At 42.6% G+C, this 18,127-nt stretch overlaps 1 protein-coding gene across 3 annotated transcripts in view; it reads right to left on the bottom strand.

Annotated features, from left to right (window-relative positions):
- Positions 1-3,601: 3,601 nt before the first annotated feature.
- Positions 3,602-18,127, bottom strand: part of LOC310861320 (TOX high mobility group box family member 2-like) — a 104,171-nt gene continuing 89,645 nt past the window's right edge. For 2 of the 3 annotated variants that reach the window (XM_083768733.1, XM_083768735.1), the window contains 5 exons: positions 16,508-16,738; positions 10,155-10,235; positions 7,384-7,776; positions 6,776-6,912; positions 3,602-5,469 (listed from right to left, as the gene is read on the bottom strand). In XM_083768733.1, the coding sequence (XP_083624859.1) occupies positions 5,427-5,469; positions 6,776-6,912; positions 7,384-7,776; positions 10,155-10,235; positions 16,508-16,738 (885 nt within the window). In that variant the 3' untranslated portion in view covers positions 3,602-5,426. The remainder of the gene's footprint in view (positions 5,470-6,775; positions 6,913-7,383; positions 7,777-10,154; positions 10,236-16,507; positions 16,739-18,127) is intronic. The other variant, XM_083768734.1, reaches the window with a different exon arrangement.

Raw genomic sequence — 18,127 nt, 5'->3', positions numbered from 1 at the left:
TAGCACGCCGTTTTTCATCATTTTTGAGGATTTGAAAAAAATGAAAAAAACGATGGGTTATAGCCCATTGTTTTTTTGAATTTTTGAAAAAAAAATTATCCTCGTTTTTCATCATTTTGGACCATGGGCTATAGCCCATATCGTACGGCATACTATAGCACGCCGTTTTTCATCATTTTTGAGGATTTGAAAAAAATGAAAAAATGAAAAAAACGATGGGTTATAGCCCATCGTTTTTTGAATTTTTGATTATTTTTTTTATCCTCGTTTTTCATCATTTTGGACCATGGGCTATAGCCCATATCGTACGGCATACTATAGCACGCAGTTTTTCATCATTTTTGAGGATTTAAAAAAAATGAAAAAATGAAAAAAACGATGGGTTATAGCCCATCGTTTTTTGAATTTTTGATAATTTTTTTAATCCTCGTTTTTCATCATTTTGGACCATGGGCTATAGCCCATATCGTACGGCATACTATAGCACGCCGTTTTTCATCATTTTTGAGGATTTGAAAAAAATTAAAAAATTAAAAAAACGATGGATTATAGCCCATTGTTTTTTTTAATTTTAGATTTTTTTTTAATCCTCGTTTTTCACCATTTTGGACCATGGGCTATAGCCCATATCGTACGGCATACTATAGCACGCCGTTTTTCATCATTTTTGAGGATTTGAAAAAAATTAAAAAATTAAAAAACGATGGTTTATAGCCCATCGTTTTTAGATTTTTTTTTTACATCCTCGTTTTTCATCATTTTTGCCATTGAGCCCCATTGTAAATTTGAAAGCACTATATTTCTAAAACTATGAAACATTTCAAAGATTCCTTTTCAGGCAAACATGTCCACCATAAGATGAACCTAAGTAGGCTAGAATGGGGTTGCTAGGTGTAAGTATGTAGGACTAGTAGCATGCCAAAGTTTGTGCTATTGCCATAGAGAATGCATTGGGCGTTTAAGTTGAATAACTCATAAACTACAAAACATAAAATAAAAAAAAGTTCCAGCATGTGTCTCCACAGTAAGCTGAATAATAAAAAGTGTGAATGGAGTTTCTAGGTGAAAGTGACTTTTGACGTGCCTATAGAGCTGCCATTGAGCCCCATGTTAAATGTCTCAAATTTGAAAGCACTATATTTCTAAAACTATGAAACATCTCAAAGATACCTTTTCAGGCAAACATGTCCACCGTAAGATGAACCTAAGTAGGCTAGAATGGGGTTTCTATGTGTTAGTATGTAGGACTAGTAGGCTAAGTCGTTTTTCATGGTTTTCGATGATAGACAAATACATAAAAATCATGATTTTCTATGACACTACTTTCGACATGGTTTCCTTTGCATTAATGTATTTATATTTTAGATATGGCAGTTTTTGTCCTCCATAGAATACAGGTCTGCATGAAGTCTTGATTCTATAATATTCAGATTGTTAGAACATAACAAAGACAAGGATTAATCACATCACATCAAATGCACATGCATTCCTCTGTGTTATCACTTATCAGTCAAGGGAACATCTTTGCCACAGAGATATAATAGCCTACACCCAAACATTAGTCTTAACCTTACTCCAGATTCCCACTCCAGTTATAACAAACATTTCCAATGCAAAACATAGCACTTCTAAATTATATATCTTATGTAGCCTATTACACGTGATTATCCCTATCGCCGGAGCCATCGAGTGTTTGGGTTTTGGTTCATATGAAATTCTTTGTGCTTTGTCCTAGATCAATGTCAGGAATAGTTTCTCTCTTAGCCCATTGGTTGTCAGACAATGATAGTGCTGATGTATTTTCTGACAGGAGAGTTCATATCCGCCTGGGGAGGAAATTAAAGGGTTGGATCATTGGATGTGTTCTGTTTTCAACTGGTCACTGGAGACAATATTAGTGATGGGAGATTGGACTGCATGGCAACATGCCAATATTGCCCAAATTATGTGTTGTTTATGATGTAATTCCCATTCCCAATGCAAATTTGAGCATGGAAAAGCGGCCAACTTAACCAATACCTAAAAAATAGTTTAAGTTAATAGTTATACTTTTTTGCTATAGATACATTTGAACAGTTTCAAAATATTTGATTTAGTTGAGCATGCTTGTTCGATTTAACTTATAGGCTAACCTGACTTTTAAAGCTTGGAAATAGAAGACAAGTTCAAACATGTTACATCGTGCCTTTTATTCCATTCCTTTTCCATTTAATCATTATTTTATCTAGACAAAACAAAAAAGCTGATGAGGCAAAGAAGACCATTATTAAAGTTTCCATTGTATTTATATATTATCCACCAGCAGATGGAGATAGAGGAACGCCAATAGCTTTTCCTTGGCAGCATAACAGTATAAAACCAATTTTCACTTGACTGATATTACGTTCATTGAATCAACAGAAACTTATTTCAAGACATAGGCCTAATGAATGAATGATGAGTAACAGGCAGGTTGTGGTCACAGAGTGAATTTCTTCCATTTTTTCCTAAACAATGTAATTGTCAAAGTGTAATTTCAGTTCACCTGCTCTCATTATTTATTTTTGAGGCGCTAGCCCCTATATACAGGTTTATTGTTAGTTTTTTGATAAATGTTTCTTTTAAAAACGCCATTGACAATGAAGGGATATTAATGCTTGTTTTGTCTCAAACACAAACATTAAATCCCATTAACAGTAAAGTTTGTTTTGACACCGTTTGTTTACATCATCATACATCACCTAATCAACATGAGTTAGACTTTAATATATTAGCGCCCCTCACTTCACACGGGTGTGATTTTCTTTTAAAATTATTATTGTACCTCCCGTGCATTGGGGTGCGTTTCACAATTTGACTCTAGGGGGCACTGTGTCATAGAGAGAGAGAGAGAGAGAGAGAGAGAGAGAGAGAGAGAGAGAGAGAGAGAGAGAGAGTAGGGGGGAGAGAGGGGGGGGGGGGGGGGGGTGAAGATTCCATTTCTATTCTATCTTTAATCCAACTGTGAAATTCATAAGTGAGAGGCAACGTTTTTTCATTTTCAGGTGGACCTGGCCCAGAGACCATGTGTTCTGCTGCATCAACCCATCATTCAATCATCGGAAAACGCACAGACTCACTCCGGACTAGAGAAATACATCTTGATATATTATCTGGATGATATGTGTTTCAAAAACAAAACAAAATCCAATGCACACACAACACAATGACATTTTGTGACATAAATGTACTGTACACTGTGAAACTTTGACGCATCACCCCATAGTAGCACCTACTTTGGAACACCCACCCGTCACATTTACATTGTGACTGTAAAGTCTAAGTACTCTTGACTTGCCTTAGACATATGCAGGGAAAACAGTTAGCGGGATTTTCACATAGGCTGTAAATACAGGGTCTCATTCTCTAAACAACTCAGCACTGTTCCATCATCCGTTTTCAACAGCAAAACTTATGGAATGCTGAATACCAGCCTACAGTACACGGTGATGCAGAGTATAGCTACAGTGTCAATATAGTCATTATGTAATGTTTTATGCGTGTCTTATGACACATCAATACAAAACCAACTGCAGCGAATGCATGGGTGCAAATGAGTTGAGACAGACTCCCTCAATTCTCCACTTAAAACATTTTATTACAGACAAAAGAAAACAAAAGAAGCAATCTGTGACATGAAATGAATTTAATGCTGGTACACTGGCAATGTGCCACCAACAAGTTAATGTAAAAATAATAATTCAAATAATCATGTTATTTGAGCAATAATAATAATAATAATAATAATAATAATAATGCACCCTGATGAAAATAAGCCAAAAAGTTACTTCATATCATTCATAAATATATGTGAAACCTGCAACCAAATTAAATAGAATGACCATATTGCAAAACGTATGATATTCAACAAAACATAAATGAGCTCTCTCACCACTGGCTTTACAATTAAAAGAAACATTTGGCAGGTTTTATACACAAAATGAAAAATATCTACCCCATTTGACTGGGCTTCAGAAACTCAAATCCTGCTACAATGAGAAAGAGAAAAAGAAAAAAAAGAAGAGGAAAAAAAGAGAAAGAAAGAAATGCCTTAATAATTAAAATGCCTTACGTCGTGTTTTTATTTTTTTCTTCACAAAAAATGATAAAGATGAGTTCAACACAATTCTAAAACACCTAATAAAACTAGTCAAAACTTTTAAAACCCACTGTTAAGTTTTTTTTATTTTTATTTTTTTTATTTATTTTTTTCCTTTAGTAACATTTCACATTTAGCAACTTTTTTTTGTTTGTTTAAATTCACCTGTACAAGTGGTGTTGGGAATTATGGGAATAATGGGCGGGGCTGTGGGAAGCAGGGGGGGCGTGGTCCCTCAGACCAGCAGGAGGAGGAGGAGAAGCTAAAAGGTCTATTCATACTCCAGTTTTAAGGGATGAGGTGCGTCACCTCGTCACCTAAAACTGGAGTATGAATAGACCTAAAGGAGAGGTCGCAACCTTTGACCTTTACAGTTCAGTGGCATCCTGAGGCCGTGTTTGAAGAGTGATGCTCTCTGTCGTGTACAGGAACTCCCCCCTAGTATACAGGAAGGAACCACCGGAGGAACTGAAACTTTTTACAGTCTTTGTTATTTTCCTCTTTCTCAAGAGAGAGAGGCAAGATCAGTGAACACTGTTTCAACACAAGTTTTAGTGTGTGTATTCCATCACTGAATCGGCCTGCACAAAAATCACATAATCCAAAAAAAAGAAAAGAAAACAAAAAGCAAGGGACCGCAGCTAAATACACACATAATAAAGAGAGGAATCCATTTTGGTGATATTTACAATCACTCTGTGAGGGAAAGAAAAAGTACATAATGAGGGAGTCCTTTACTAAGGGTAGGATGATGTACAAATGTGTTTTTGACTATCTTGGTTTAAGTTTAGCTTTGCTTTTGTTTGGGTGTTTCAGTCTTTGCTGATAATATATCCACCCCTGTGAGGTGACTATATATTCTAGAGTCCTGTGTTAGCACTTCCTAACCAAGACCTCTATACACTGAGTACGCTTAGAGCATTTGATCTCCCCAATGTGGGCAGTCCATGGCAAAAACGGAGTAATGGAGTGGAGATGGGAAAAATCACCCTTAAAATTCTCAAAACAAAACAAGAAGACTTTTTAATTTTTTGGTCTTCATATCCAGTAGGATGGCACGAGCTCAAAGCTCCTGGTCCCAGCGAAAATGGAACGTTCACAGAAAACGGGGGTAAAAAGTAAGAGAAGTGCCTCGGGCTCCTGTCCGGTCTAAGTGCTTGGCAAATAGGTGAAGTAACTGTAGCAAGTCTTTGGGATTTTAGAAATCCTGCAGAATAAAAAGAAAGATGGTGAGAAGGAGAAGATGACACAATGATGATGTTGGAAAGCTCCCTGCCCCTGGAGTCTGACGTTTGGAGGTCCTTCAACTTCAAGTGAGGTAGAGAGGCTTGTCTCGAGCTCCCATGCCACTGCTGAGGAGCAACATAGAAACAAAGATTAGGTGAAAATAGACAGACTTAGAGATGTATGTTAAATTCCAGTGCAGTGAGATATGGGTCAAATAGTTTATTGGACCTGGCCAAGATAGCATCATGCAAAGTTAAAGGGATATTTCGCTTTCAAACATGCTTGGGGTTATTTTAACATAATAATCAGTCTTTTGTGAGCACCCCAGACAGTTTTTAAGTTGCTTGATTCGGTATTTAGATTTAGATATAAAACCATTGTAACTTCAAACTTTATTTAAATCCTGATAGATCGAATGATATTGTCCTTTTCTATTTTTTACAATACAATACAAAAATAAAACACGCCCCCCTCATGCATTAGAACGCTAATATCAGTCACCAGAATCAAGGACGGGTGTTTTCGATTAATCTATCAGGGTTAAAATGAAGTTTGAAGTTACAATTTGTTCATATTATAGGGAGTGTCTGTCTGAAAAAAATAATATCAAATATCTAAATACTGAATCAAGCTATTACACACAAAAGCCTGAGTAGACCTTAAAAAGTGAAATATCCCTTTAAACATAAACAGCAGGCAAAAAAACGTGTAAGGACGAATGGATGAAAATCACGCAAGAGATAGTACAAAGTCAGTGTTATGCCGAATGCAATCTGCTCTCAATTTATCTTCGCTGACACTTATAAATGAAAACTGCACCCAACTGCCACAGAGGCAGACATAAGCCAAAAAACACTCAATATGTTTCAAACTACTTTAAAGATGATTTGACCCCTGGTATGATCCCACTTGACATCCAGATAATTCACTTGTACAGACAAGGCACAAACACTTCTCAGAATAGTAACACAGAGTTTCAGGTATGAGGCGAAGCAGCCTCAATCCTGTGCCTGCTTGAATAGCTTGATTCAATAAGGCAATGTGTACTGAACAAAACAAAGGGAAACTTAATTGGATGTCACACTTTCTCAGAGCGTGGGAAAAGCGTTGTTCTACTCCTGCATTACCCGTTTCAATTTCAAGGCAGATGCTTGCTGGTGCTTTAGCATGGAAATCACAGTTTGTGATTAATTTTCCTGAGTGTATAAGTGAGGTAGTTTAGAGGAATCCATTTGGAAAACGAATAACTTTGTCACACAACTCTTTTCTAGTCTTACCCAATCAAATGTCCTAAGCTGTTGCACTGGAGCAGAAAATCAGGTTTTTTTGTGACACACATTAGGAAATCCGCAGGCCTGTGCTGACAGCAAAAAAATATGTCTTTTCCACATTTGGAACAGCAATGCTGGCTAGCAGATGTAACGTGCTCACCTGCAGTGGTTGGGTCCACAGTCCCTGTTGCAGTATTCGCCATCCCAGTCAGGGTTCTGTCCATGCGGGTTGGGGGCCCCCGGCGACTGAGAACCCCCCACACTGTTCTGGTATTCAGCTTGAATATGGGAGAAGCCCTGAGGGAGGACAGCAGGCGAGAGGGTACTTAAATCTGTTACAGCCTTTAAATATGATTCAAATTGTCATGAAATGAGGGGTTAAAATAATTCAAGGTTATGGTCAGAATATATTCAGAATATTTGTGGCGATATAGGATCAGCATATGAATGAGTGTCAACATTGTCTAGAAGCAGCAAGGAATGCCATTTAGATTTCTTTGTGCAAAAAAATAACAATTCTCCAGATCATGGCAAGGCCACCTATAACAAATAACAATGCAAATTTCATATTGTATTGGATATCGTGTTTAAAACTACTGCAACATCCTGAGTGTTCATTGAACTGAGTGTAACTAAACGGCCCGCCAGGGTAAATTCTCATGATCTTCTAATGATTTTGCAGTGTACAGTGGTGTGCACGTCAGTAATTCTATTAATTTTGGTATTGGACAAGCAGCTTGTGTTACAGTTTGAGTTGTTCCTCCCCACCTGTTGGCTGAGAGGAGGGGAATGGAGTCCCATTTGGTGCGAGATGATTGGCTGGGACTGCACCTGCTGCATGCGGATTGGCTGGTTGAGCAGGGAGCTCTGGTGCAGGGAGAGTTGCGCGTGGGGGTGCAGTGGCGGGCTGATCTGGAAGGGGGACGGGGGAGAGGCACTCATGCTGGGCGGCAGCATCTGGGATTGGCTGAGGGTCCGGGCCAGAGCGTGGCGCGGAGGTCCGGCGAAGCTCTGGAGGTCCGACAGGGGGAAGGAGCCGGGCGGGCCCAGGTACGGAGAGGAGGACTGCGGGGGCACGCTGTACAACGGCTGCTTGGGTGGCAGCAGGTGAGAGGGCTGGCTGCTCTGCTGGGCACTTTTTGGTTCAGGGTCGTTATACGTCTGTGGAGAGACAAGATTGAACAGATGGAGATAATATGAATGTAAGCCAGTGTGGCGGGCATCATGTCAAGGAAGCAATGATGTGGGTTTTTTTGGACGAAGACCCGCATTTGAAGTTATTCTGTGCCAGGGACCCCAATAAGATATCTGTTACCATTTGTCATGGTTTTCTTAGGGCCCTATCTTGTGTGCCGCTTTACCCCTTATCCCTAAATGTATTTTCCATTTTTTACACGGCTATTTGAACTATTTTTAAATGTTTCTAAAAATGGCAAATATGTTTAGGGATAAGGGGGTGGCACAATAAATATGTTTAGGGATAAGGGGTAAGGGGTGGGACAATACATATGTTTAGGGATAAGGGGTAAGGGGTGGCACAAGATATATGTTTAGGGATAAGGGGTGGCACAAGATATAGAGCTCACAACACGACACGTTGTTATAATATAGATTGTAGATTGGCTTATGTTTGAATAGACAAAAAATTTAATGTGTTTATTTGTTTTATACTGTTCCTTGTTTTGCTTGGGACCACCTGGAACCACCCCAAGGACCCCCGGGGGTCCCAGAACCCCACTTTGAGAACCAGTGATGAAAGTAAGGTAGAAATCCACGCACTGCCTCCCAAGTCCCAATTAGTGGCATATTATTTAGAATCAATGCTCAACCTCTAATTAATCATCCGTCAATCAATCACTCGCTCTTCAAGCACTGATTGCATACTTTCCACCCCCACTCTTGCTAATGATGATGATAATATATGATATACTGAGAGGTACTGTACAACACAAATGTACAAACACACACACACACACACACACAACACAAGCGAACAAGTTTTCCCAGTTGACACCCAAACTTGAACCCTTTCACTCTGTAAATCTGCACTCTGAGGCGCAAGAGCACCTAAAAAATACCCTCCTCCTCCTCCTCCTCCTCCTCCCGCCCTCACCCTGCTCCACCCTTTCTCCAGGCCCTTATGATGAGCTGTCAGATTGCTCATCTCTAGCCATCAGTGTTGATTAGGAAGTAATGGAGCCCATTTGTATGAATAGAGCTGGGGCCGAGGTAATGATCAATAGACACCTTGACAGATGGATGGGAATAGGAGAAAAGAGGGGCCACACACACTTACTCGTGCGTGTGTGCGTGCGTGCGTGTGTGTGTGTGTGTGTGTGTGCGTGTGTTTGTGCACATACACACACACACACACACATAGACAAGGGAAGGGAAATGAGACTGTTTGCCCGCAGAACAAATGGAATGACAAAAGGAATCTTTGCTGCGCTGCATCGTGTGTTGTTAATACAAGACGGCACTAAACAATGCTATCTATAGTCCCTCCTTCCCCTCCATGATGCAACCCTTTGAGGAGATGCATGGAGACATCATTCATAGGCCCATGTCTATATCATGGATCAGAATTAGTTTGAGTGAAAGCAGTGCTGGCGCATGTTGTTGAAGTAATTCACGATTTCCTGATTTGACAGCTTGAAACCCCACCGGGCCCCCAGCGTTGCTATTCGGGGTTGTGGGGCGGGTAGCATTCGCCGCAAATAGCAGATATACAAGCTCACAACACATCATGTTGTGACTCATTGTGAGCTTGTCGATCTGCTATTGTTGGCATTTTGGCAAAGAGATTTGGAGGAGACTGGACGATTTGAGTGGTTAACCACATTAACCCCTGGTGTCCATTGTTCCCATTGAAAGTATTTTCAGAATCTCAGAAGTCCGAGTCTAAGTTGGGTGTGACTGCACTCTGAAGTGTTTAATGACATATATGGGAGAACAAACACTGCGAGCTCACCACGGCTCGTGAGGTAAAAAGAAATCTACAAAATGCAATATCCATCAATTAATCAACCGAAACAAAATCGAACTATATTGTCACATCACAGTTAAAAGAGTAAATAAAAGTCTTGTTCGTGTGAGCTCTCAACACTGAAAAGTTTTCATTTCCCAAAGGCAAAGGAGGCTCAAAACCAATGGCTTGTATGGCACATATACTGTATGTAGTACAGATGGTTCAATTTGTACTGTACGGTTTACCAGTTACAATTGGATACATTAACGGAGGATTTGACTGTGTATCGTAGACATTCTTTCTTCCACTCACCGTTTGCTTTGTAGAAATCATGAGCATATGTTTAACATCTAGAACCGCCTGACCCCTCCCCCCCTCCCTCCCAAACCCATATCACCACTGCCCCCCCCCAACCTATGGAAATCAGGTATTGTTCCTAATATGGTCTGCTCTTGTTTGGCCCTCCCTCCCCTGCCTCTGCTGAAGGAAGCCCCGCCCAGGCCATTAGCAGGGATTTTCCGTCCAATCCATCATCAGTTATTAGCCGGGGCCGGCATGTCATAAGCGTTACCTTGGAAACCAGACTGGCTCGGTAAGCAGCCAGCGCTTTCAGGTACTCCTTCTTGGCCGCCTCAGTTTTCCTCTTGTACGCCTGTGAGGAGAAACATCAAAACAAGAGGACAGGGTGAGAAGAGAGGGTGGCACGTTCAGAACACATGAGCGCACAAGCACACACGCACGCACACACGCACGCACGCACACACACATGCTTTCTCATTCTCTCTATTTAACACTCTCACACACATCTTGCCACTCACACTTTCATCATTGACACGCCGTGACACGCGTATATGCGTGAGCATGCACACACACACACACACACACACACACGCACACGCGCGCGCGCACACACACACACACACATTTACAATGTTTCCTTTCCATCAGAACCAATGGTACAGAACACGTCCATTTCCTCATCGCAGCACTAATACTCACTCATCTCAATGTGTCTGCCTCTTATTGTAGCAACACATCATTTCCATTCCAATCCACCTAGAGAAATGAACTGGAACTCGCTCTGTTCTCTCTTCCGCACTCACTCAATCTCTCTCTCTCTCTCTCTCTCTCTCTCTCTCTCTCTCACACACACACACACACACACACACACACACACACACACACACGCACACGCGCACGCGCACACACACACACACACACACACACACACACACACACACACACACACACACACACACACACCTTGCAGCTTTACCACAGCACTCCTATCAAGAGCACACTGACATTAGTGACTCACAGTGACATTAGTGAATGTCTAGTGTGTTTCGCTACATTACGATGTGATCTGTGTCTGTGTATGAGTTCTGTGTGAAACTGCCTTCTGTATTGTTATAGTGATGTGCAATGTGTGTTGATGGCACTAGTACATGTGCTGTATCTGTATGCGAATGCACGTGTGCATGTGTGTGTGTGCGCGTGCTTGTGTGTGTGTGTGTGTGTGTGTGTGTGTGTGCGTGTGTGTGTGTGTGTATGTGTGTGTGTGTGTGTGTGTGTGTGAATGCATTATGAATGTGCATTTTGAGTGGAGTGCATAATGTGCATGTGTGTATTTTTTATGCATACATTTTAGCATGTATGAAGGCATGTGAATATGTGCACGTATCTACAATGTGTTGTGTATCGGTGTGTGCATGTGTATGCATACTGTGTACGTATTACCCCTGTGTCTTTGTGTGTGCATGCATGCATGTGTGTCCCTGTTTGCGTCTGTGCGTGCATGCATCCATGTGCGTGTGTGCGTGCGCACGTGCGTGCATGTGTGTGAATGCAATCCTGTGTTGAAACTAACAAGGCCAGTAAGCCCAGGGGAGCAGGCTAGTGGTAGAGGCAGCACTTATGGGGCCAGATGTAACACCGACAGCCCCACTGAATCATCATACCGCTCATATTCCAGATGGACAGCTGAGCTTTATTCACGACGACAACTTAGTTTACAGGCAGGTGCGTCTCCTCTCTCCATACGCAGCACCTGTGGCTTGATAAAGTTCGTATCCCCTGTATAACCAAAGCTCGCTAGTAAAGGCGATATGCATCGCCGCCGTACTGTGCATGTGTATTGTGTACCGCATTTGTTTGAGGCACAGACGGTATAACTGGTGGTCGCTGTGGGGAATATAACCGAGAGTGTTAATGTAGTGTGAAGTGTGTTTTAGCCGAGTGTTAATTAGGAGGAAAGAATTCCCATTTGGGTCTTAACGTCGCAGTCGGGTGGAGAACTCGTGTGTCCAAAACTGTTACATTTCAGGATTCAAATTCAAAAGTAGCAGATCTGCAAGCTCAAAACACGTCGCTTCACGGCCGTTTCGAGCTTGTGGATCTGCTACCTTTGTGTGACGCTGTAGTATGATCAAGTGGGGCATTCATTTACGAAAAAAGAAGAAACACAAAAAAATTAAAACAGTGGAGGTAAGAGGTTACTTACTGCCCGGCAGCAACGATATACTCTAGTTGTGTGCTCTGCCTGGGAAGTTTAGTTTTATACACATACAGTCATCTTACAAGTCCCAGTTTCTACAAGCTTGAACCAGTTTCCAGTTTCTAAGTTCGGCGCACCAATTGCTGTGCTGTTTCACCCAAAAAAGAAAAGGTTTAAAAAAGATTCCATACTAATGGATGCATAGATACAAAGTGCACAGACTTTTGATAGGACTTAAGCAGTATTCCATCGTGGCATACAGTGTTAAAGAAAACCCATTGTCCTCACAACGTACCCTTTAAAATATATATAAAAAATAAAGCATCCTCATCCTTTCTTATCATTCCAATGTGACCAATACAGAATATCCCCAAAATACTCCTATGCACGTACTGTAAGGCAAACACTATAATCATAGGTATCCATTTAAAGCGCCATCATCATTTGCCCTTCGTAACCACACCTGCTGAGTTAGAGGCGACAACACAAAACAAACAAACAATATAGTCCAATATAGAAGCCTGCTGGATAGTAGTTGAGATGCCCTTGAGGTAAACTCAAGGACGAGGCGGCATAGTGGAGGGAATCACTAATTCCGTATTCTGGGCAGGATCAAAATGGCAGGCTATAGCGATATAAATAAAGGGAAGGGGAAATGAGAACTTCACACAGCCCTGCTTGTCAGCGGGCCAATGAAGATACATGGCGGAGGAGAGAGGCTTCAACTATGCAGGCTAAAGGAACACGGTGAGAGCAGCCTATACCCTAGTTACTGAGGGCCCCGGAATGCACCTCTGTAGAGAAGTTCTGCATTGTGAGGAAAATGTGGAAGATCTTCATTGTTTCTGTGCATTATTTGGCAGAATCTCAGCCGTTTTGACAAACAGAGCCGGAGAGTGAGAAGCAAGGCGAAAAGCCTGGTGTTTTTCCCTCTTGCATTGTAACAGTTAGAAACAGGTGAGGCGCTAATGAGGATATATTCGTGTGCGCACGTGTGTGTGTGTGTGTGTGTGTGTGTGTGTGTGCGTGCATGTGAGCGCGTGTGTCTGTGTGTGCGTGCGTCCGTCTGCATTACTTTTTGTGCCCTGCACTTCTGGGTAATGTGTGTGTGTGTGTTTGTGTGTGCGCGCATGCGAGCGTGTGTGTGTGTGTGTGTGTGTGTGTGTGTGCGTGCGTGCGTACACACCGTGTAGCATCTGCATCTGACTACCTACATGTCCTCATGTGTATGTGTATTGTTCCCACATTGGCCAGACATTGCCTGTAAAATGTCCAACCTCATTAGATTCAGACAGTTTTATGGCTGCTGTTGCACAGGACCGCCCTACCCCCTACACACACACACACACACACACACACACACACACACACACACACACACACACACACACACACACACACACACACACACACACACACACACACACACACTCTCTCTCTCTCTCTCTCTCTCTCTCTCTCTCTCTCTCTCTCTCTCTCTCTCTCTCTCTCTCTCTCTCTCTCTCTCTCTCTCTCTCTCTCTCTCTCTCTCTCTCTCTCTCTCTCTCTCTCTCTCTCTCTCTCTCTCTCTCTCTCTCTCTCTCTCTCTCTCTCTCTCTCTCTCCCTCTCTCTCTCTCTTCCCCCCTCACTCTCGCCATCCCTCTCCGTGGCATGAATTAAATTTAGAAAGAAAATCATTTTAATGAGAGCCAGGGGAGTGAGGATAAACGGATGGATTATCTTTAGAAAGAGAAGAACTAGCTCATTAAGGTGAGCTCTATCTCATAGCAATGTTCTGGTAATTACACACCACGTAAAGCACAGGAACGCTGCCGCGCTCCCTCGCTGGTGGAGCACATGCTCCATCTACTGGTGTAACAGGACGAGAAGGTGTGTGTGCGTGAGCGAGTGTGCATGCGTGCGTGTGGCAGCGTGCGCGTGTCTGCGTGCGTGTTTGTATGGTGCACTTGATTTTTTGTATCAATCCTGCTATGGAGTTATTCTCAACATGTTCTGGGAATATGCACCTATGTGCTAGTATGGAGAAATGAATGTACTGTGTGTAGGTCTGTGTACTTTTCACACTGTCTCCATCTATGCATGTCTGTGTGCGTGTGTTTAGTGAGTGTCTCTCTCTCTCTCTCTCTGTGTCTCTCTCTCTATAAGACCCTGAGTAGCCGTAATGCAATAGATGTAGTAAAGCGAACTCTTGACCTACAGTATAGATGCTGTGTCTATTGTATTAGTGTTCCCACATTTGAAAATTGCTGGTGTTCTGTTCACTGCCTGACTAGATTTGTAGATTCTGCTGCTTGACAGCTCCTATATGTGTTTGGCATACAGTATGTACAGTACTATGGCCATATGAACTCCAGTGTGTTAGCAAAACGTTGGCATAATCTACAGTACATTTTCCAACTTTTAATGTTTTCTTAGTTTTGAATAAAATCAAAGAAAGCCCAACTACAAGCATTGTACAAGCGTGTCACACAGGTGCTGGCCGATCTACAAAGCTCACAATGTGTCACGATGCAATTTGTAATTCTGCTATTTTCAGACGCCAGAGCGACTTATAGACAAATAAAATAGCATGGATCAAGAGTGAGGGGTACACTTAGTTATCAGGCTTGCATTGACCACATTCAGCCAGTGGCAATTTTTTCTCATACATCCTAATCGGGAACAGGAATCCCCATAGACATATAAAGGCCCAGAGATTAAAATTGGGTGCATTTTGCTTCCCAAAACACAGTTTAAAGTTAAGGGACGCAAAAAAACAACGGCCTCTGCATCCACGCACTACTGTACTGTTTTTTTGTCTAGTTTATTTTGCTAGCTTTAGTTATAATAATAATTTCTTCTATTTCGTACATGAATTTAACCACATTATAACCATATAAAATGAAATGGGAGTTAAATGCTGCAATTTGTAAAAATGGCAAAATATGACTCCTAACGTCATTGAAGTGGGAAATGTCCCTGGGACTCATCTAAAAGACCATCCATGCATCCCGGGACTCATTACATTGAAAACCTATTTACATCACTGAAGGCCTCTTCCGCCTCTGGGGCGTATGTTCTCGAGATGGGGCAAACATTTCCTGAGATTCCTTGCGAAGCATGAGCATGCGTCACAGAGCGCATGTTCGGGTCTGATAAGTCCCGGAAAAGATGCGCTGTGATTGGCCAGTAGTCACTTGAGTGACATACTGTGCCTTCCACACTTCCGGCGCACTTCCGCCCCCAGTGTAAATTGCTCCGCCCCTCCTTCGACACACATGGCTCCAACAAATGGGAATCCCAACCCCCGTGGAGAACATAGAAGAGCAAAATGGCCACCGTGTGAATATGGTCAATGCATGGCAGCATATACTTTCCTGTACTGTATATAATAACTAATGATAAGGAAAGTAACTAAGTACATTTACTTAAGTATAATTTTCAGTAATTTGTACCTTACTTGAGTAAATCCAATTTCCAATACTTTTACTTCTACTCGAAAAATGTAGTTACTAGTTACTTTGTAGATTTTGATTATTATTACAAAACACACATTAACAACTTCAGCCCTATACACATTTTGGGCCATTTGAAAATATCTGATCTACAAGCTCACAGTGCGTCGCGATGCGACACATTGTGAGATCGGCTATTTTCAAAAGATTATTATATATTTGAAAACGGGACTTTCTGCATTATGAGTATGTTTACTTTTCGCACCACTGTATAGCTTCGGTACCCAGGCTTTTATTTTCCTTCGCTTTCAGCTCAAAAATGAAAGCCTGGGGGAACGAGACATATTTCCTGGTGTAGGAATGGGAGTGAACTACAGTGCAGAGGGGGCGGGGCTAGAGTAGTGGGAGTGAACTACAGTGCAGAGGGGGCGGGGCTAGAGGAGTGGGAGTGAACTACAGTGCAGAGGGGGCGGGGCTAGAGTAGTGGGAGTGAACTACAGTGCAGAGGGGGCGGGGCTAGAGTAGTGGGAGTGAACTACAGTGCAGAGGGGGCGGGGCTAGAGGAGTGGGAGTGAACTACAGTGCAGAGGGGGCAGGGCTAGAGGAGTGGGAGTGAACTACAGTGCAGAGGGGGCGGGGCTAGAGGAGTGGGAGTGAACTACAGTGCAGAGGGGGCGGGGCTAGAGGAGTGGGAGTGAACTACAGTGCAGAGGGGGCGGGGCTAGAGGAGTGGGAGTGAACTACAGTGCAGAGGGGGCGGGGCTAGAGGAGTGGGAGTGAACTACAGTGCAGAGGGGGCGGGGCTAGAGGAGTGGGAGTGAACTACAGTGCAGAGAGGGGCGTCCCTCTCAATATAGTGACGCTGTTTTCTATCAGGGAGGTAGAACTATTAAACAAATATTATCCAGTGCATTGTCCATGTGCTACCCGCCCCTCTATACCAGAAAGCACACTGGCTGGGCCAGGCTAAAATGTATAATGTGTCTATATACCTGCTTCTGTTCCTCCCCGAGGCTGTCCCACATGGAGGCCACGATCTTGGAGACGTCTCCGAAGGTGGCGTTGGGGTTGGAGCCCTTGATGGCCGCCTGCGTGTCTCTAAAGAACAGCGCGTAGGCCGACACGGGCTTCTGAGGCTCGTTGGGGTCCTTCTTCTTCTTCTTCTTCTGCGGCTTGGGCTTGGGCTTCATCATCTCTGACGAGGGCCGCTTCTCACCACTCATCTGGAGCGACAGAGAGGGACAGCAAGAGAGAGAGAGAGCAGAGTAGAGAAAAACAAATTAGTTAGTAAGGAGCTAACTAAGCGATGCAAATGACTCATGTTTTTCAAGGCAGGACCGAAGGCCACGACAGACAGTGGGAAGTACATTATGTACACCACTGTTTCCCAAACAGTGGGCCACGGCCCAGCCTGGACCGCTGAGCCACGGCCCAGGCCATGAAATGGGCTCATTTCACCCTGGCTGGTAATCCAGTCTGACAGTGTGCCCCGTCGGCCTTTACTGCATGTCACACCCCCATCTCTCCACATTTCCTGTCAGTCTACTGTCTGTTCCCCCATACAAAATATATAAAATAAAGGCGAAAGCCACAAAAAAACATTAAAAAAAATCCCATTTCATATGTATATATTTTTCTTACATAAAACAAACAAAATAATTATTATGTTAAATCAAACAAACATAGATAGAAATTCCATAAATAAGTAGTGAAATTTGCCGATCTACAAGCTCGCACTGCGGTGCAAAGCGACATGTTGTGCGCTTGTACATCTGCTATTTTTACTAGTTTGGGTCCCAGGCAAATGTCTATAATCTCTCTTTTGGGAACCACTGATGTGCACAGATACAGTGTGGATGTCTGTCCCCTCAAAAGTAGAGCAATCATAGCAGCAAACATTAGTATGTACATAACGTCACAAAATAGGACCATCATTATTATGCACATTATTATCTGACTGATAATGTATGCATATACAGTAGGCCTATAGAAAAAGAAAAGTCAGTGCATCTCTTACCAACATAATTCACATTCAGGTGAAGTAAATTAAGTCAAATTCAATTTGGCTAAAAAAGACATATAGGCTACTGTAGTCTGTAGTCACTTGTTGAAATGCCCACAAGTAGCCAATGTGCCAATGTGGGAAAAATGCCATTCAGATTTTTGTCCTGCTTTGCCACTGATCAAGTGTTCAATCACAAACTGCGCACACGCAAGCACGCACGCACGCACGCAAGCACGCACGCAAGCACACACGCACGCACGCACGCACGCACGCAAACTATCGATAGCTAAAGATTGTATACAGGGAGAGGGCGGCCACGCACTGACACATTACTAATGCAGAAAGACTCAGGCGTCCGCCATGTGTTAGGTTACGTCCAATACGTTTGGATGTTATAGATGACGTTGGGCATAATGGTCCATCCATACAGTTAAGATAAAACGACTTGAAAGAGAGGAGAGGAGAAACAGAGAGACGGACGGACAGAGAGAGCAGAGCAGAGAGGAGTTCTCAGTGTTCTCAGAAGAGGCAGCTGAATCTTGTTCTGAGAAGAGAAAACAGATCAATTTGCGGACATGGGTGAACGAAGACTAACAGGATGTCAGTC

The sequence above is a fragment of the Protomyctophum parallelum genome (genome assembly GCF_964188405.1).
Source record: "Protomyctophum parallelum genome assembly, chromosome: 7".
NCBI lineage: Eukaryota > Metazoa > Chordata > Actinopteri > Myctophiformes > Myctophidae > Protomyctophum > Protomyctophum parallelum.
Note: the sequence above shows the minus strand (reverse complement) of the source record. Positions and strands in the feature narration are given on the sequence as shown.